An 18,859-nucleotide genomic window follows, 5' to 3' on the forward strand; every position below is an offset into this window, starting at 1 on the left:
GGACAGTAATGCAGAAAGGGGAACTAGCCAAGAAGCAACAAGTTATAAGCCAGAAACTGTGGGCAACTGGGGCTTATTCTTTTGGGGAACTTTGAGAGCCAGGTACAACACACACTTCCTCCAAGTTACCCCATCAGAGAGGCAAGGGACCTGGAGTATTTATACACCATCAGTCACTGGCTGAGGGCTGTTAGAGTGGGAAGTTGCATGAACTCCCTGGCACTGAAGGCTTGCCATGTTCATATCTGGGGCGTAGCAGGCACCAAGGGTCGCAGAATGCCCAGGCAAAGCTTCATGTGCTGGCACTGGTACTCAAACCACCATGTATTGATAGGGGGAGGGTGACAAGACACGGACTTGGCACCCACAGTATCTGCTACATGCTGCCACCCAGGCACATTCACCCAAACACCACTTCTCAGCCAGGCACTACAGCCACTCCCAACACCAATGCCTCCGGAGATTAGATTACAACAGTTCTAGTCCAAATTGAGTTTAAATCTGTTTTTATTGATTTTTAGAGAGGGAGACAGAGAGATAGAAACATCAATGAGAAACATCATTGATCGGCTGCCTCCTACAGGCCCTCTACTGGGGACCCAGACCAGGAATCAAACTGACCTCTTGGTTCATAGGTCAAAGCTCAATCACTGAGCTACACCAGCCGGGCCTAAATTGAGTTTAATAGGGAGTTTCATAAAGAAATTCACTGGAAATGCAAAGGTCTGAGATAGGGGTTTGGTTGAGTTCTGAATTAGAAAACAGTAGGACCTAAGGTTAAAGACCTGAAGACGTTGGGGGCTCATCTTAAGAACTCTGTTGGGGTGATACTGGGAGCTGTTTTGGGATGCCCCAAGTACCATGTAGGGGAATTGCATCTCAGGTTCCGGGTGTGAAGAGCTAAGTGAGGATAGGGGTGGGGTTTCAGGGTGTTTCACAGAAACAATCAAGGGCCCTCAATTTCACAGAAATCATCAAGGGTGCTCCTTATGGGCGGGAGAGGGATAGTACATCACCCCAAATATTGGGGACTGTTTACTCCCACCACAGCAGCCACTTTGAGGTTTTAATGTAAGACCCCAATGGCAGGACATTCCACATACATTATCATGGATTTGCAACATTAGCATACGCTGGCTGTCCCACAGGACGGTGGGGACTGGAAAATCAGTCCAGGTTCTGGGTTGAGTCCTAAGAGGACAGGCCTGGGGGTGCCACGCGGGTCCTCTTCAATAGCTGCCGGAGCTGTGAACAAGACAAGGCAGAGGGAGATGACTTGGAGGTTGCAAGGAGAGGTGGGGGAGGCACAGCTGATAAAGTTGTAGGTTAAAGAAGAAAAGTTGAGTGGGGTCAGTTGGGTTTGACGATCAGAGGTTCAGAGTCAAGATTTGGAATGGGGGGTAAAAAGGCTCAGAGCCAGAACTGGGGATGAAGGGAAGCTGTTGCTGATTGGGAGTTCCCTCCTTTGGGTTCGCATAGAGGGCTGGGAGTTGAAGGGTAGGGACATGGGGTCAGAGGTCCCATTTGGGGGTCAGGAGTCCTATTTTGAGATCAGGACTCAGGGTTATGGGCAAGGGATTGGAGGTCATACTTGAGGATCAAAGGATTCAGGGTTGGAAGTAGAGGTCATACTTTGAGGTCAAGGTTTAAGTAGAGGTCAAGAGGAGTCACCATTATAAGGTAAGGAATAAAAACCTGGGGTAAGAGGTCACATTTTGGTTAAGGTCACCTTCTGAGATTACCTCTAAGGTCAGGAATATGTAGGGTCAGGGGTTCACCCAGTTAGGTCAGAGGTCACTCAGTGCTCACCCCCTCAGGGCCAGGCCCAGGCCGCAACAAGTGGATGGGCTGCTCATTCTCCAGGTTTCGCAATGCTGGATCTGCCCCGGCTGCCAGCAGGTGACGCACTATGGCCTCCTGGTGTGGCCCAGGGGGCAGGGCAGCTGCCATGTGGAGGGCTGTGTTCCCATGGGCCTGGGGACAGTGAGGGGAGGACTGATAAGGATTCAGACTCAGCCAACCTGAGCCCTCAACACCACACTAGGGGAGGACTGATAAGGATTCAGACTCAGCCAACCTGAGCCCTCAACACCACACTTCATATTCTGCCACATCCACAGTGCACATTTCTCCCTTCACATAGACATCCCATACACCCCTTCCACATTCCAGAACCTCCCTCCATAACAGCATTACACGCACCCTTCTGTCTACGTACTATGCATCACCTCAGTCTATAGTCACATCCTATATAGTCCCCATCCAGGTCCCATACAATGTCCCCTCTACGGTCACAGCCCAGAGGACCCCCAACATCCCACTGCCCTCTCTGCCATCTCTCTCACAATCTCCACATTCTAGCCTAGGACCCTACCTTCATGTTGACAAAGGCCCTCAGGTCTCCCTGTGGCAGCTCTAGCAGCAGCTGAACTAGGACGGTGTTGGCGGCCTGCACAGCCAAATGCAGAACAGTCTTGTTGCTCTTGATCTCCTGTGGGGAGGGGTATAGCAGAGGTCAGGCCAGTCCTCACACTCAGGCCCCCTGTCACAGAGCCCAAGAGCCTGTAGAAACCCTGCCTCTCCTCTATAATACCCAGGGCTGCCTTATACAGTTGTATGGACTGTGCATTACACAAAAGTTTAAGGGAGTACCATTCACATCACACAAATCACAGAACTTTACATTTATTAAGATAATTTTCCAGCCCAAGTGTCTAACAAAAGGCTTCTTTCTAATCCTCCAAGGTGTTCTCTGGGCTAGCAGCTATCTTGGCCACCCACATTCTATTAAGCATAGTAAATTGTACCTACATCTTATATGGGTGGTACTTTATCTATTACAAGGATGGGAGTTGAGCAACATTACTTAGTGGACTAAACTAAGCCTGTATCCATTTCCATATTAAGCTATTCTCACATTTTGCAGTAAAGTAAGCCATTTTCCGCAATGAAACTTTAATATGTGCCTTTAAAGAGTTTATAATGATAATAAACATTAAAAATGTTAGGTGTTTATACAGAGCAAAACAACCTAATTGGTTCACCAAATAAATTATGACGAGAAAACAGAGATGGAGGGGGAAGCTCTATATTAAGAGTGACTTAAAAGACATATCATTGCTCCCTGGCTGGTGTGACTCAGTTGGTTGAGCATCATCCTGTGCACCAAATGGTCGCTGGTTCAATTCCCAGTGGGAGGCAACCAATTGATGTTTCTCTCTCTCTATCTTCCTTCCTCTCTCTAAAATCAATTTAAAAACACATTCAAACAAACATATTGCAATATGTGAGCTTTATTTGGATCCGTGTGTTCTTTAAAGAAAAAAATAAATGTATGTCACTTTAGAGCCAAACGAAATTTGAATAAAGCTAGAATATTTGACATGAAATTGTTCATTATTTTTAAGGTGGAATAATGATATTTTAAAGACACACAAATATTTATAGATAAACTTATATGCTTGGATTTGCTTAAAAGTAATATAGCTAAGTGGAGGAATAGATGGGGCAGGACTGGCTATGAGTTGCTTGTTATTGATGTTTGTTTGGTACATGAAGTTCATTATACTATTTTCTGTACTTTATCTGTGTTAAAATTTAACAAAAAAAACCCCAAAAGCGATATGTGGATATTTAATTCTCTCAGCTAGCTCGTAAAGTAAGAGGATAATATAACAATTAAGAGCTCAATTCTGGGATCAGACTTCCTGGGTCTAATCTCCTCCCTGACACTCACAAGCTATAACATTTTTGACATCTTGGGCTTCAGTCTCCTTATCAGTAAAATAGAGAAATAACAGCACATGCATCAAATGGGGTTTGTGAGAATTCAATACTCTATGAAACTCAGTACATGATAAATATAAGCTCAGGTCAACATTATTTCCAGTTGACAATTGGGCACAAAGAAGTGAAGTAATGTGCTCCTGGACACGGACACGCAGCTGGGAAGAGATAACATCAGTGTTTGTTTGGAGCCCCTGGGCATCCAGGTGCCCTCATCCCACAAGTCCTCCTAGGGACTGGCTTCCCATAGCCCAGCTCACCTGGCTGGTGTGATCAGCACCCATATGCAGCAACATTTGGACGCAAGACAGCCGGTCTCGGGCCTGAATACTCAGCACCCGGGGACAGGGGTCAGGTGAGACCATAGCAACATTGAGAGCCAGGATGGCTGTATGGAGGGGCGTGAGTCCTGCGGAATGGAGACAGTGAGGGCTCTGCATCTGGAGCACCCACCCTGCCCAGCCCCACCTTCTGCACCTGCCCAGCCCCACCTGCTGCACCCGCCCTGCCCACAACCCAACTTACCCTCGAAGTCCCTGGCTTCCAAGTCAACCCGAACCCCTGAGTTAATCACAGCCTGGGAAGAAGAGAATGAAGAGCTAGATTAGGGTCTCCCCAGGCCTCCCAGTCCTAGAAGCCAGAATATGGGCAATCAATGACCCCATATACCACAGCAATACCGAGAGGACTCCAGGGAGGCCATAGGTAGCAGCCACATGCAAGACAGAACGTCCCTGATGGTCAGTAGCATTAGGCTCCGCTCCCAGGTTCAGTAGATCCTCCACAATCAGAGGCTGGTTGGCAGCAGCAGCCACCAGGAGAGGAGTCTGCAGGTGTAAGGAGAAGTCAGACTGAGCCCAGCCCCTTCCACAGGAATCCAGGTTCCCAGACCCTCTACCCTCAGATTTAGTAATCCAAGCCCTTGACCCTCACCTTGCCCTTATGCTCACGAATGTCCAGATGTCTGTACGTTTGGAGCACCTCAGCTGCAGCATATGCTGCCCAGCGCAGCCCCCGAGCTGCGAACAGGTGCAGGAACCTGAGGACAGGTGGGAACAGTAGTTAGTACAGATGCCCAGCCGGGCCATGAGCCCACAGACTCTATTTCCCTATACTCACGTGTCTCCCTCCTCGTCTTGGGCCAGCAGCCGCTGTGGCCCCAAGGCCAGCATATGAGCACGGGCTGTGTCCAGGGATGGTCCAGTGACCAAAGAGGGTAACTGAGGGGGTCGCGAGGGGAGTCCAGAACCTTTCCAGGATCCCACCTGTGGCAGGGAAGGTTCTGCATAAAGCTGGGTATCCAGGGGGTCCTAAAGGGTGCAGGTGGTGAGGAGAGCCAGTCAGCTGAGGATTCCCTCTTCCCAACCCATCCCACCACACACATACTCATTCAGAGTACCAGGTAAAGGGGCTGCATGTCCCATCTGTGCCAAGTGAACTTAGACCTTTGGGCCTTAGTTTTGCCTATCTGAGGAATTGGATCTTAACTCAGGCCCAGACAACTCAGAATGCTGCATGAAGGCAACTGGGAACTTTGGGGGTCCTTCAGCATTTTGTTCCCACTCTGTATCTCACCTCCATCCCCAGGAGAAATGGATATGGCTGCCCTGGGTCCGAGAGTGGGCAGAAGTCAGAAGTCAGGAAACTTTCAGCAGCAGAAGTAGGATAAGAGTAGGCGCTGTCTGTGTAGGCAGCATGGGTGTTGGGGCTCCAGTCTGGAAAGCCTGTGGTCGGGGCCAGGCTGCCAAGTCCAGAACCCACAGCCTCCTGGTGGGCTGGGAAGTGAGTATGGCCTGCATGTGAGAGGAGGAGCAGGGCGGGCCTGGTTACCAGAGTTAGGAAAGTCACAGCCAAGGCTGGAGGACCTGTGTGAGGGCCTGGAATCTCCCAAGGTACTGAAAGCTAGTACTTCTAGGACTTAGAATTCTGGGACACCAAGGGGTTGGAAGGATGGACTTCTGGGACCTGGACTCCTAGGATGCTGAGAGGTTGAGGGTCTAGACTCCCAGAAAGGCTGGGAGGCCCCTGGGCACCAAAGGACCGTATGCATAGACTACTGGGCTGCAGAGAATCTCTGGAAGATCAAAATTCCACTGGGTCCTGGCAAGAATCAGGGCCTGACTCCTAAAGTTCCCCCAAGTTCTAAGAGTGGGGATGTGAGTCCCAGAGGAAGCTGGAGCTGGGAGCTGAAGGAAGCAGGTGAGTTTCCAGACTTACCAACCTCACCCTCGTTCACAGATGGGGTCAGGGGCTGGGCCAGGGGAGGGGGGAACTGTCCCTGTAGAGACATAAGGAAAAAGGCACATGGTTGAATTTCTCTGGAGATTCTTCAACATCCGTTCCCCAGCTCCAGGATGTCTAGCATCTCTTATCATCCCTGGGGGCCCAGCAAGCCAACAAGCCCCCGCCCAACAGGACAGGGCCTCCCGAGAGCGGTAGTGGACAGGGCTTCAGGGGCCTCACCGGTGCCCCACCAGCGTCAGGCTGCTGCTGGCGGCGCCTCTGTTCTTCCAGGAGCTTTTTCACGGTCTGCGATGGGCAGTGGCTGCGCTCATTACGGCTCACTGCGGGGAGGGGAAGGTGAAGGGGTGTAGAGGGGAGAGAAGTCATCAGAACACAAGTTGGGGACGGGAGATTTGGGCACCCTCCTCGCTGTCCCGCACGGAAAAACTGGCACACTGATGTCGCCGGAGAACTCCAAAACCAATCTATGGTTTCGGGTTTCGGGTGCGGCGCCTGCCTCCGCTGTTTCCTTCCTTTTGCTCCGCACTTTGCCCTCTGAGCCAACTTTCCACCAGCGTCGTGGAAACTGAGGACGGGGGAGGAGGATGCCCCTCTGCGCATCCCCCCACGACTTCCGCGAAAAATTCCCCCCTCCAGACCTCCCGGTCCTGAGGCCTCGGGGGTTGTCTGGCATCACAGCGTGGGCACAGGTTCCCAGCATCTCTCTTCCCAACAAGCTGCCCTGATCCTCTCCGGGAAACCAGGCACCCCCAGGCCCGCTCCTGGGGTAACCATCAGCCACTGTCCCCTAACTCATCAGAGATCCAGAGGGGCAGACCCCGTCCCCACCTCAGACTCGGAGTCCGGGAGCCTAGCAGCCCCTTCCCGAGGACCCGGGAGCCCCCGCTCCCAGACGCCTCGGGACGACCCAGGAGTTCCGCACCCGCCCGTCCCGAGTTCCAGCGGAGGAAGGGTTAAGAGGGTGGGGGAGGCCAGACTCGGAAGCCGCTCGGGGGTGACGCTCTGACGCCGCGACGCGCTGACGCCACGGCGCACACGCAAGGGAACCTTCCGCTTCTTTCTTCCCAGCAGCCTGCGCCCAGGTGTCGGCTCGGAGGCGGGGTGGGCGGCCGAGCTTGGAGCACGCGGAATCCCCACGCGTGGGGAATTCCCATTCAGCCACGGCGCTGGGACGGAGGGGGGAGGGCGACTCGGAAGTCTCTGGCGGGGAATGGGGGCGCAGGCATCGCCCGCACAGACCCTGCGGCCGGGCGCGACCCTGCCCACCTAGACCCGTGGCTGAATTTAAACCACCACGCCCCCAGGCGCTCAATCCCGCTAGCGATTTCCAGGGGAAGGAATCCGGCCGCCAGCCCCTCTTCCCCCAGAGCCCAGGAGTCCGGGCTTGCCGCCCCCTCACCCCGGGACCCAGGAGTCCTGATCCCAGTCCCCTCACCCCGGGACCCAGGAGTCCTGATCCCAGTGCCCTCACCCTGCGCCCAGGAGTCCTGATCCCAGTGCCCTCACCCCGGGACCCAGGAGTCCTGATCCCAGTGCCCTCACCCCGGGACCCAGGAGTCCTGATCCCAGTGCCCTCACCCTGCGCCCAGGAGTCCTGATCCCAGTGCCCTCACCCCGGGACCCAGGAGTCCTGATCCCAGTGCCCTCACCCTGCGCCCAGGAGTCCTGATCCCAGTGCCCTCACCCTGCGCCCAGGAGTCCTGATCCCAGTGCCCTCACCCTGCGCCCAGGAGTCCTGATCCCAGTCCCCTCACCCCGGGACCCAGGAGTCCTGATCCCAGTGCCCTCACCCCGGGACCCAGGAGTCCTGATCCCAGTGCCCTCACCCCGGGACCCAGGAGTCCTGATCCCAGTGCCCTCACCCTGCGCCCAGGAGTCCTGATCCCAGTGCCCTCACCCTGCGCCCTGGAGTCCTGATCCCAGTGCCCTCACCCTGCGCCCAGGAGTCCTGATCCCAGTGCCCTCACCCCGGGACCCAGGAGTCCTGATCCCAGTGCCCTCACCCCGGGACCCAGGAGTCCTGATCCCAGTCCCCTCACCCTGCGCCCAGGAGTCCTGATCCCAGTCCCCTCACCCCGGGACCCAGGAGTCCTGATCCCAGTGCCCTCACCCTGCGCCCAGGAGTCCTGATCCCAGTGCCCTCACCCCGGGACCCAGGAGTCCTGATCCCAGTGCCCTCACCCCAGGACCCAGGAGTCCTGATCCCAGTGCCCTCACCCTGCGCCCAGGAGTCCTGATCCCAGTGCCCTCACCCTGCGCCCAGGAGTCCTGATCCCAGTGCCCTCACCCCAGGACCCAGGAGTCCTGATCCCAGTGCCCTCACCCCGGGACCCAGGAGTCCTGATCCCAGTGCCCTCACCCCAGGACCCAGGAGTCCTGATCCCAGTCCCCTCACCCCGGGACCCAGGAGTCCTGATCCCAGTCCCCTCACCCCGGGACCCAGGAGTCCAGAAGCGCAAGCGCTCCTCTATCTCCACCCCGGAATCCGAGCCCAGTCTCCCCTCAAAACACTGGGCACCCTCAGTCTCAGGACCCAGAGTCCGACTCCTAGCCCCTCACTCCTCCACCCTCTATTACCTCTGGGGTTCCGCTGGGCGGACGGCGGGCCCCCAGGGCCCCGGCCTCGGCGCTGCGCCAGCCTCGCTGGTTACCCCGCGCAGCCACTGCCGCTGGGTCCCGGATCTTGGGTCCTGTTAGCCTCGAGTGTTTAAATGGGACCTGGCACCGCCCGTCCTGGTGGCCCCGCCCACAGCCCGGGAGTCCCCGCGTCTCGCTCTAGCAAACACAGGCCCTGAGGGGGCTGGACTGACCTTGAGCCCCGACCCCACCGTATCCAGAGAGCGGGGGCTCCCTACCTTGGTCTGAGGAAAAAGGGCCTGGGATTCTGGACTCCTGAAGGAGGGCCCTGGAGGCCTGGACTTCGTCTCTGTCCAGGGGGTGCTGGAGACCTCGACTCCTAGGCTGGGCCGGGGTGGGAGCTATAGTACTGGATCCTGGGGGAGGAGAGGCCTAGGGGCCCCGGGCTTCCTGGTCTCCAGGGAGGGAAAGTCTGCAGGTAAGAGTGATAAAGGTAGACTCAAATTTCTCCCTTTCCCCCACCTCACCTCTTTTTTCAGAGGTCAATTCTCATACATTCATTTAAAATAACCTATTACCGCAGGGGAAGCACTTTGCTGGGTGCTGTGTTCAGCTGTGAACTAAGCAGGCAGCAATTCCCGCCCTCTCGCTGACTGACTCCAGGGAGAGGCTGTTCTCAGCTCCCAGCTTGGTGCTTCTTCACAGCATGTCTCCCCTGCTTTCATGCTCTGCTAGGGTTCTCCTTCATTTGCTGCTCCTCAGTTTCCCTGGCTGTTTCTTCCTCTTCAGCATTTTTGGAGGGTTGGGGGAGATGTGTGTGTGTTGGGAGGTCTCCATCTGTACTCACTTCCTTGGCAATCTCATCCAACCTGGTGACTTTAAGTACCATCCATAAACCGTCAACCCCCAAATTTACACCTCCAGGTGAGATTTAGCCCCTGAACTCATAGAGGCAGCTGTGGTCATTCAACTTCTCCACAGGAAGATCTATCAGGCATTTCCAACTCAGTGTGCCCAAACCTCCAGCACTTCCCTTCCCCCTGCCATCATAACTGCTTCCCTCCGCCATCCTGTCAAGGGATGCTCCATCTTTTCAGTTGCTTAAGCCATAAGCTTTGGTCATCCTGGATCTCTCTCTCTCTCTCTCTCTCTCTCTCTCTCTCTCTCTCACACACACACACACACACACACACACACACACACAACCTTATCTACACTATCTACAAGTTTTGTTGGCTTTACCTCCCAAATCTTTCCAGAGTCTCCCCAGTGCCCACACTCTGGCCCACCTGTTACCTCCCACCTGGACAATCATAGCAACTTCCCTAGTCTCTGTCCCTTCCCCCAGTTTGTCCCCAAAGGCAGTCAGAAGGACCCACCACCTCTTCTCCCCCACAACCCTCCCCCCACCGCCTCCACCCCCACAGGAAGCAGTTAGCTTTGCTACCAGCAGGGTGATATCCGCTTTTGCTGCCTCTCTACTCCCCCACTCTTCCTCAGAACCTCTCTGGACCAAATTCCTTCCAGCCCCCAACCCATCATGCTCCCTTCAAGCAACATCCTGCTCCTGCTTTTGCTCCCAGGTGAAGCCAGCAGTTATCGGGTGGGGGTGGGGGAGTGGCAGGCAGACTATTTGTGAAAGGGGTGGCTTGGGTGGCATCTGAAGGGAGGGGTGCTGAGGGCAGATCCTGCTCCCAGTGCCCCTTCTTTTCCGGGAGATCCATTTGGCTTCTGGGCCTGGTTCTTTGGGGAGGGAAGCTGAGTTCTGGAGTGCCTACCTGTTAATCTCCCCTTCTCACTGCTGGATCTCTGCTTCTGATTTCCTGTCTCTCTCTGCTTTTCTGGGAGCTCCCCTACCATTTGGCCGCTCTTTCTCATTTGATCTTTTGGAGTGGAGCTTACTTTTCAGCACATCACCTTTCCCTGCACTCTATTTTGGGAACCACCTCTCCCACTGATTACGTTCTCTCTCTTCCCACAGTGGCTGCAGCTCAGATAACTCCAGGTGAGAAATCCAAACTCCTTCCCCTTTGCCATGCTACTTCAGGTACTGTTTCCATCCCTAAATTATAGCTTGAGGATCCTGGAATACCCCCAGTGGCTCCCCAGATCCCCATCTCGGCAGCAAATTGAAGCCCCAGGGACTTGGCCAACCCCCAGCCTCTCTTCAGGAGTGCCCACTATGCCCAAAGCCCCGCATATGTCTCACTATACCTTGAATACCCGCCTAGACTCTCTCTGGATCTCCATCTCCCTTTTCATCCCCCAAGTGCAACCCCACGGAATTGGTCACCCATCAGGGACTTCTGCCCATATGCCCAGAGCACAGCCCTGAAAGCCTGGAATCCCCCTCAGCCACCTTGTTTTGGCCCCCACCCTCCAGGTTCCTGTTCCGGATGTGGGCCCCTCCCCCTGCCACTCCTGGCAGGCCTTGTGGCTGCTGATGCTGTGGTGTCTCTGCTAATCGTGGTGGTGGTGTTTATATGTGCCAGACCACATGACAGGCCCACCCAAGGTGAGGGCAGGGCCTGGACTAGGGGTGGTGTCCCTAGGGAAGAGGTCCCCATGGAGGGGTCCCCTGGGGGAAGCCCTGGAGGGGCTGCTGGGGAAACCCTGGGGGCCCTGCTGGGGGAACTCCTGAGGAAACCCCTGAAGCAGGAGGTCCCCGGAGAGGTGGAGGTGTGGGTGGGTGGTGGGTGGTCAGGCCTCATGCTTTCTTTTCCCCACCCCCAGAAGATGGCAAAGTCTACATCAACATGCCTGGCAGGGGCTGACCCCTGTAAATGGGGCCTCTGACTTCTGACCCTCTCATCCTGGATTGTGCGTGGTGGCACAGGAAACCTATTCAATAAAGCGACTGAAATACCTCTACTTCTAATTCTTCTTCAAAGAACCCAGGGTCCCCAAAGCCTCCTTCCCATTTAGCTGTTTCTGGGTCCATGACCTACCCTCCCAGAACCCCAAATATCCCCATCCCCTCAGCCCAGAGATCTGCAATAACTCAACAGTGTTTTGTGTTCCATGTTTATTTGGGGGCAGGGGGCAGGGAAAGTCTGATATCTCAGAGAGGCCACTTTGTAGATCTGTACTTGGTGGGAGTAGGAATAGGGTGCTGGGCAGGCATCAGGAATGGCTGGATCCAGGCATTGGGTTGTTAACTGCCATGGTTTGGGCTCATTTGTAATACTGCCTCTGTGTGTTGAGGTCACTGTAGACATCCGACCTCTGACCTTGGAGCTCCTAAAGGTTTGGACAGGGTGGCAACCATTAGTGGAAGGGGTCAACCAAATGAATTTAAAACAAAAATCCAAGCTTCTTCCAGTGACTTGCAAGGCCCCGGTGACTTCTTCAACCTTGCAGCCATGTTAGAAATCTAGATTTTATTCAGGTGTCTTCAAAGTTCCCCTTTCTCTTCTGCCTCATCATTAGGCCCCAGCCTCAGAGCTTTTGCACATACTATTCTCTCTGCTTAGAATACTGGTCCCTAAATATTCCCATGGATGGTTCCATCCTCCCCTTCAAGTCTTAGCTCATATCACTTCCTCAGAAAGGCATTTCTTGATTTCTTCATCTGTAGTTTCTTCCCCCCACACCCCAAATGATCTTATTTGTTAATTTGCTTCAAGTCTGTTTCCCCAGCTCTGCAGCTATGTCTTCAGTATCTAGTTCGTGTAGGTGCTCAACAAATAAAGTGGAGCAATGCTTTGTCCTAATATTTCACTGCTCCCAGTAACTGGAAAGCTCCTTTAGTCTTATGGACCTCACAGAGCTAGACTCAAGATCTTACACTTTAAAAAGAGACTTTTTATCACAAGTGAGGCAAGGCAAAGCTGATTGTGGACAAGTAAAAGATTTCACAGACTAGGGCTCACAGTTACAGAGGGAAGGTCTATGGCCCCAAAAGGCAGGCAGCATACAGAATCCTGAAATGATATATGCATATGGCCGGTCTGGTTGTGCATATTTCTGGAGAGGGGTATGTTTGGCTTCATTAGATTCATAGAGGAGCTCATGACCCCTTAGAGGGTTAAGAACGATGTTGAGAGGCAGGAATTGGAAAGATGCCTTTATCTTCATTATGGTTCTTAAAAAGGGTTTCAAGGATATGATCTTATTTGCACCACTCCTAGATTATATGCACAATTTTGTATTTTTTGTATGGATTATTCTGAAGAGTCTCCAAATTTCATTAGCTTTTCAAAGGGATGCAGGATCCCAACCCCCAAGCTCCAAACCCCAAATTCTTTAGAGTTACCAAGGCTGAATTATATCCTCTGCCCTGATGAGAGCTTCCGCAAGTCAGCCTGTCCTGGGCCAGGCTTTTCCAGAACAATTTGGAGACTACCTTCTGGGTAAGGTCTGCATTTGCCTTTGCAAAAACAAACCATCCCTATATGTTTCTCTCCACACATTTTAAGCTGAGCATAAGTTCATGATTGATCATTGAAATTAGTTTTGGACAGATGCCCCATTAGTCTTCAAGGGTTTGAGAAGCTGCTGAGAAACTGGCTTTAGGGTCTAGGTGCTAGAGGGACTTGGGGTGGGAGTTGTTTAGGACTGACATCCACAGGGCAGGAATGAGACAGAAGGAAGAGAAGCTGGTTTCCTCACCTGGTAAGGCGACTCTGTCTCAGTGATGCGCTGTTTCCGGGTCACTGCTGGGGTTGGGGAGTGGCACAGGTGCAGAGGCACACAAGGTGGTAAATTGGGATTATTTAGTTGTGAAACCATCACCATCCCCTTGGATGATTGTGACTTGGGAGCTTACCCCTCCCCTCCAGGCAAGTCCTCAGTGTCCCATCCCCATCCAATCCCACTCACCCTCCACAGCCCCTCGCCCCCGAGGGACCAGCCGGCCCAGAGAGTATACAGCCAGGGCGATGAGGAGGGTAAGTACCAGGTCCCCCAGCACAATACCAGCCAGCACACCAGGGCTCACCACAGAGCAGTTGCATTCTGGGAATGTATATGGCACAGGAGTCAGGGGAGGTCAATGGGAGTTGGAAATTGGGAGGAGGTGTTAGGGGAGATTTGGAGAGATTTGGGAAGAAATGGGGAGGTCTTTCAGAAATAGGGAGGGGTATCTCAGGGTCTAGGCCTACCGCTCTGGGACTGGACAGGGCTGAGACCTGAAGAAAGAAAAAGAAGGTAAATTGAGGTGTGGAACTATGACTGGAGGGTGGGCATAGAAGCTGGGGAGGGTGGGTCCTGACAGCCAGGGGGCGAGGGTAGAGAGCAACTTCTGGTAGGACCTGTGGCTGACACAAAGGCCACTGGACTGTGTTACTTCTACACTGACTTGTTCTATTACACCACCCTTAGCATCCCCTCCCTCTACTGGCTTCTACTGGAGGCCAAATATTGGAGTTTCCGGTTCTGGGAGAGACCCATAGGGTTTTGGGGGCTGGGGACCTGATCCTGTCCCAACCTTCCCCTTTGTTTTTCTTTCCACCCTGTTCCCTGCCTTGCCCCAAGGTGAGCCCAGGGACTCAGGAGGCAGCTTCAGAAGCCCCCAACTCACCACCCACAGTCAGAAGGAGAGGCAGGAACAGAAGCCTGTTGAAGGGTCTAAGGCCCCCCATGATGCAGGCGACACTGCTGGATACTACAGTCCAAGGGCCAGTAGGATGTGGCCAACCAACTGAAGGAGGAAGTCTGAGGTGGGTGGTGGCAGGAGGAGGAGGGGACAGTAGAGGAGGAGGGACAGAGATAGATAACACCGGAAAGAATCAGGCCCAGACATCCCAGGGGCAATGCTATAGCCCCCATTGGCTGGACATGAAGGGCAAAGGGTACATACTAGTATATCAACTCAACCTCCATCCCAGTCAAGGGTCAGACATTGTAACAGGAGGATCAGTGGCTGACTATGGTTGAAGCCAGCTCTGCCTCTTCCTGGCTGGGCAACATTGAGCAAGTCACTCAATCTCTCGGCCTGTTTCCTCATTTGTACAAGTAAAATGGGGAGTAAAATAGTACCTACTTTGTAGGGAGTTGTGGGATCAAATGAATTAATGTTTCTAGAACAGGGACTGAACCTTGTCAGCATTTTATAAGCACCAGCTGTAATCATTAGATAATTGGAACCTTGTGATGTTCAGAGCATATTAAAAAAGAGCCATCAGGACATGGGACTAATGTGCAGGCACTCTGCCCAAGTGTTAACTCACTTAACCCCCACAACACTCTTCTGACATAGATGCTCTTATTATCCCCATTTTACAGAATAGTCAAGACACTTGCCCAAGGTCACACAGCAAATAAAGGTGGAAATGGAACCCAGAAACCAAAGACAGATATTTGACCCACAGAAAGAAAGCAAAAAGAACCAAGATAAAAGATAGAGGAGCCCTAGCCGTTTGGGCTCAGTGGATAGAAGGGTCTTGGGTTCAATTCTGGTCAAGGGCACATGCCCAGGTTTCAGATTTGATTCCCAGTAGGGGGTGTACAGGAAGCTCTCTCATCATTAATGTTTCTATCTCTCTCTCCCTCTCCCTTCCTCTCTGAAATCAATTATATATATGATTGAGGAGAAAATGATGGTAAGGGAGAAAGAGGGAGAGGAACAGACAGTGAGACAGACACACACATCACAGACACAAGATTAGAGGTTGGGATGAGGCAGGCCCAATGTGATGACCACTGGGCTGGGCTGGGCTGGGCTGCTCCATCAAATGAGTAAGTGGCCGGAAGTGAAGACTGAGGGAGAAGACAAAGACTTCTAGCCCTCAGCAGGAGGGCTGGGGCTGGGGCTGGGGCTGGGGCTGGGGAAGGAGGAACCTGAGGTTAGGGCACTGGGGGGATGGGCCAGCGGCAGGAAGCCCCCCTCCCCCATCCAGGCGTCACACCCCACAGCTCCTTGGACTAAGGAGAGAAAAGGGGAAACTGGATGCTAGTCATGGGACAGACTCTGAGTGGCCTGTGCTAGGGGTGGAGATGGTGGGGGGAGGGGCGATTCTGAGTCTGGAGGAGAGAGTCAGGGCCCAGCCCAGGCAGCACTGGCTGCTGATTAGGAGAAAATTCTGAGACATCCTAAATTAAATTCCAGCAGGCTTATGGGTGGAAGGAAGAGACAAGAGAAGTTTATCAGTTAACGACTGAATGGCAAAGACAACAAAGGCTGCTCACATTTCTGAATGAATGTTGAATTAACTGGGCAGACTCTGCTGTCTTCTTATTGACTCACTAGAGGCTTGATGCAAGAAATTCATGCAAGGGCCTTGGCCCCCCACTGCCATGGCGGCTGCCTCTGCCTTGGCCCCCCTGCCCCCCTCATCCTTGCCCCGCCCGCCACCATCACGACTGAGGGGCCTCTGCCGCGGCTTTGTCTGGAAGGACGGGTCTAATTAGCATATTACGCTTTTATTATTATAGATGAATTTTTTGAACTGTTGTCCACAACCAATCCAAAGAAGCAAATATTTCTTCCTTATGGACAATGCACCCATCCCAGAACTAGCCCTGCCTCAACTTCCCCCAAACTCTTTACCTGTGACCAATGTAAATTCTCTAAAAACAACTTACTTTTTATTTTTTTCCAAACTCATTGTATAAAAATTCCTGGCCGACATGTCATCTCCTTCTCACCCTGCTGCTGGTGGTTTAGATTGCATGCCCCAGGACCTGGTCCTTTTTTGGCTAGCATTTGGCTCAGCAAATCTTTCTTTCAGAAGAGTTTTGGCCGTGAAAGCTTTTTGTTTAACACTGCTAATGGCTGCCATTGCTCAGGCCTGGCTGAGTCCTATCACTAAAGAACCACCTCCCCACCACCAGGTCTGGAGTGAACATGGTGAGAACAGGCCCTGTAGGCCCTGCTGGCACCTCAGACCTCTCAAGGTGGCTGCAGCAGAGTCATCCAGGGACAATCAGAGACCAGAGGAGACTCTGAGCAGGAGGATCCTGATCTGATGCCAGTGTTTATTGGCTCCCTCTGGCGTGGCATGGGGAACAGACTTTGGGGTGCAGGAAGGGGAGAAGGAGGCTGCAATGGTCTCGTTTATTGTGAGGACTTGTGAGGTTTATCAGAATAATGCCTGCCTGGCATACTCTATATGCTCAATGAATGTTAATTATATCATTACTAGAGGCCCAGTGCACGAAATTCATGCAGGGGTGGGGTCTCTAGGTCTTGCCGGCAATCAGGGCCTGGCTAATCAGGGCCCGAAGGCCCTGGCGGGATCAGGAGAAGAGGCAACCATTGCCGGGCCGGGCACAGAAGGAACAGATACCAGATGCCGATGCTGTGTCGGCACCCCGCCATCATGTGGTTCCCCGCCTCACCCCCTCCTCCTTCCCTCACCGCCACACCACCACTGTGGCAGGCAGGCGGTGGGCCATTTGGGACCTGCTGGCTGCGGGGAGGGACAAGGCATGGAAGGTTGGCCGCCGGCCCCAAGGAGGGAGCTGGCCCTCGGCACCCCTGGGAAAGGGGCCACATCCGCTGCCACCCACCCCTGGTTCCCTGTCCCAGCCTGGGGCCCAAAGGCCCTGGCGGAGTCAGGAGAGGAGGTGACAGTCGCTGGGCCAGGCACAAAAGGAATGGATGCCGACGCCACGTCAATGCCCGCCACCACGTGGTTTCCCACCTCCCCCCCTTCTCCTTCCCTCTCATAGTGACTGGTCAACTGGTCGTTCCGGTCATTCCAATTGTTCAGTCATAACAGTCACTTAGACTTTTATATATATACTAGTGTCCCGGTGCACGAAATTTGTGCACGGGGGTGAGGGTGTCCCTCAGCCCAGCCTGCACCCTCTCCAATCTGGGACCCCTTGGGGGATATCCGACTGCTGGCAGTCAGACATCCCTCTCGCAATCTGGGACCACTGGCTCCCAACCTCTCACCTGCCTGCCTGCCTGATTGCCCCTAACACTCTGCCTGCCGGCCTGCTCGCCCCCAACAGCCCCCCCCGGCCTTCTTGCCCCCAATTGCCCCCCCTTGCTGGCCTGATCACCCTCAACTGCCCCCCTTGCCAGACTGCTTGCCCCCAACTGCCATCCCCCCCACCGGCCTGCTCACCCCCAACGGCCCCCCCTGCCGACCTGCTTGCCCCCAGCTGCCCTCCCCTCCTGACCTGATCACCCCTAACCTCCTCTGCCTCAGCCCCGCCACCATGGCTTTGTCTAGAAGGACATCTGGAAGGTCTCTGGGTCTAATTAGCATATTACCCTTTTATTAATATAGACTAGAGGCCCGATGCATGAAATTCATGCAAGGGCCTTGGCCCTCGCAGCTACAGTGACTTCCCTCGGCCCTTGAAGCTCTGGCTTCGTATGGAAGGTCATCCAGAAGGACGTCCTGAAGGTCGTTCAGCTGTCTGGTCTAATTAGCATATTATGCTTTTATTATTATAGATAGATTGTTATAGTACTTCAAGTCTCCAGTTCTGGGCCCACCTTGATGAAAATCCTTCCTCAATCCCTCAGCCTCAGCCTCAGCCTTCTGATCTGATCCTCCCAGCTCCATCCAGGTCTGGCTATACCCAGAATTCAGTCTAATAGCTTGGCATACCAGGCACCATCCAATTAGAACAGGTGTGGCTATAGGCCTGGATCAGAGTCCTGAGGCCCCCCACCTTTTTAGTTGCTGAGATGTGGAGAAGTCCAAGGTGTCCCAAGGGAATGGACTGAGGAGGTGACTGCCCGTCGGACATCCCTCTCACAATTCAGGACTGCTGGCTCCCAACTGCTCACCTGCCTGCCTTCCTGATTGCCCCTAATCGCTTCTGCCTGCCAGCCTGATCACCCCCTAACCACTCCCCTGCCAGCCTGATTGATGCCAAACGGCTCCCCTGCCAGCCTGTTTGCCTCTAACTGCCCTCCCCTGCAGACCTGGTCACCCCTAACTGCCCTCCCCTGCAGGCCTGGTCACCCCTAACTGCCCTCCCCTACAGGCCTGGTTCCCCCCAACTGCTCTTCCCTGCAGGCCTGGGTCCCTTCCAACTGCCATTCCCTGCAGGCCTGGTCGCCCCCAACTTCCCTCCTCTGCTGGCTTGGTCACCCCTAACTGCCCTCCCCTGCAGGCTTCATCGCCCCCAACTGCCCTCCCTTGCAGGCCTGGTACCTCCCAACTGCCCTCCCCTGCTGGCCTGATCGCCCACAACTGCCCTCCCTTGCAGGCCTGGTCCCTCCCAACTGCCCTCCCTTGCTGGCCATCTTGTGGTCACCATCTTGTGTCCACATGGGGCCAGGATCTTTGACCACATGGGGGCAGCCATCTTGTGTGTTGGAGTGATGGTCAATCTGCATATTACT

The 18,859-nt window shown here is 53.9% G+C and overlaps 3 protein-coding genes across 5 annotated transcripts; 1 reads left to right on the forward strand and 2 right to left on the reverse strand.

The window, feature by feature from the left end:
• Nucleotides 1-491: 491 nt before the first annotated feature.
• NFKBID (NFKB inhibitor delta) lies at nucleotides 492-6,982 on the reverse strand. The gene is made up of 12 exons (XM_080644385.1): nucleotides 6,859-6,982; nucleotides 6,250-6,350; nucleotides 6,004-6,064; nucleotides 5,362-5,579; nucleotides 4,906-5,096; nucleotides 4,720-4,825; nucleotides 4,467-4,613; nucleotides 4,312-4,363; nucleotides 4,047-4,195; nucleotides 2,375-2,491; nucleotides 1,810-1,974; nucleotides 492-1,245 (listed from the first exon to the last, which is right to left on the reverse strand). Exons 4-12 carry the CDS (start codon nucleotides 5,365-5,367, stop codon nucleotides 1,192-1,194), a joined length of 987 nt encoding a protein of 328 aa, XP_080500511.1. The 5' UTR covers nucleotides 5,368-5,579; nucleotides 6,004-6,064; nucleotides 6,250-6,350; nucleotides 6,859-6,982; the 3' UTR covers nucleotides 492-1,191.
• Nucleotides 6,983-10,101: 3,119 nt separating this feature from the next.
• Nucleotides 10,102-11,478, forward strand: HCST (hematopoietic cell signal transducer). 2 transcript variants are annotated; one of them, XM_080644984.1, is made up of 4 exons: nucleotides 10,102-10,190; nucleotides 10,589-10,612; nucleotides 10,991-11,122; nucleotides 11,341-11,478. In XM_080644984.1, exons 1-4 carry the CDS (start codon nucleotides 10,148-10,150, stop codon nucleotides 11,379-11,381), a joined length of 240 nt encoding a protein of 79 aa, XP_080501110.1. In that variant the 5' UTR covers nucleotides 10,102-10,147; the 3' UTR covers nucleotides 11,382-11,478. The 2 variants fall into 2 exon arrangements, with proteins under 2 accessions (XP_080501110.1, XP_080501111.1); XM_080644985.1 differs by having other exon boundaries at nucleotides 10,113-10,190; nucleotides 11,344-11,465.
• A 141-nt stretch (nucleotides 11,479-11,619) lies between these two features.
• Nucleotides 11,620-14,243, reverse strand: TYROBP (transmembrane immune signaling adaptor TYROBP). Of its 2 annotated transcripts, none has more exons than XM_080644901.1 (5): nucleotides 14,129-14,243; nucleotides 13,710-13,736; nucleotides 13,429-13,563; nucleotides 13,219-13,262; nucleotides 11,620-11,847 (listed from the first exon to the last, which is right to left on the reverse strand). In XM_080644901.1, the coding sequence occupies exons 1-5, from the start codon at nucleotides 14,187-14,189 to the stop codon at nucleotides 11,782-11,784; spliced, it is 333 nt and encodes a 110-aa protein (XP_080501027.1). In that variant the 5' UTR covers nucleotides 14,190-14,243; the 3' UTR covers nucleotides 11,620-11,781. The 2 variants fall into 2 exon arrangements, with proteins under 2 accessions (XP_080501027.1, XP_080501026.1); XM_080644900.1 differs by having other exon boundaries at nucleotides 13,219-13,265.
• Nucleotides 14,244-18,859: the final 4,616 nt, after the last annotated feature.

Source organism: Plecotus auritus, assembly GCF_963455305.1.
Source record: "Plecotus auritus genome assembly, chromosome: 10".
Lineage (NCBI taxonomy): Eukaryota > Metazoa > Chordata > Mammalia > Chiroptera > Vespertilionidae > Plecotus > Plecotus auritus.

Bases quoted from the DNA above. Each gene is read 5' to 3' on its own strand.
- NFKBID (XM_080644385.1), bottom strand. The intron at 4,826-4,905 runs GTGAGTATAGGG...ACCTGTCCTCAG, and splicing joins CAAGACGAGGAGGGAGACAC to GTTCCTGCACCTGTTCGCAG. The intron at 1,246-1,809 runs GTGAGCACTGAG...TCTTGTTCACAG, and splicing joins CTGGGCCTGGCCCTGAGGGG to CTCCGGCAGCTATTGAAGAG.
- HCST (XM_080644984.1), top strand. From the start codon at position 10,148: ATGCTCCCTTCAAGCAACATCCTGCTCCTGCTTTTGCTCCCAG. The intron at 10,191-10,588 runs GTGAAGCCAGCA...CTCTTCCCACAG, and splicing joins GCTCCTGCTTTTGCTCCCAG to TGGCTGCAGCTCAGATAACT. The intron at 10,613-10,990 runs GTGAGAAATCCA...CCCACCCTCCAG, and splicing joins TGCAGCTCAGATAACTCCAG to GTTCCTGTTCCGGATGTGGG.
- TYROBP (XM_080644900.1), bottom strand. From the start codon at position 14,189: ATGGGGGGCCTTAGACCCTTCAACAGGCTTCTGTTCCTGCCTCTCCTT. The intron at 13,737-14,128 runs GTGAGTTGGGGG...TTCTTTCTTCAG, and splicing joins TCTCCTTCTGACTGTGGGTG to GTCTCAGCCCTGTCCAGTCC. The intron at 11,848-13,218 runs GTGAGGAAACCA...CCAAACCTTTAG, and splicing joins AGACAGAGTCGCCTTACCAG to GAGCTCCAAGGTCAGAGGTC.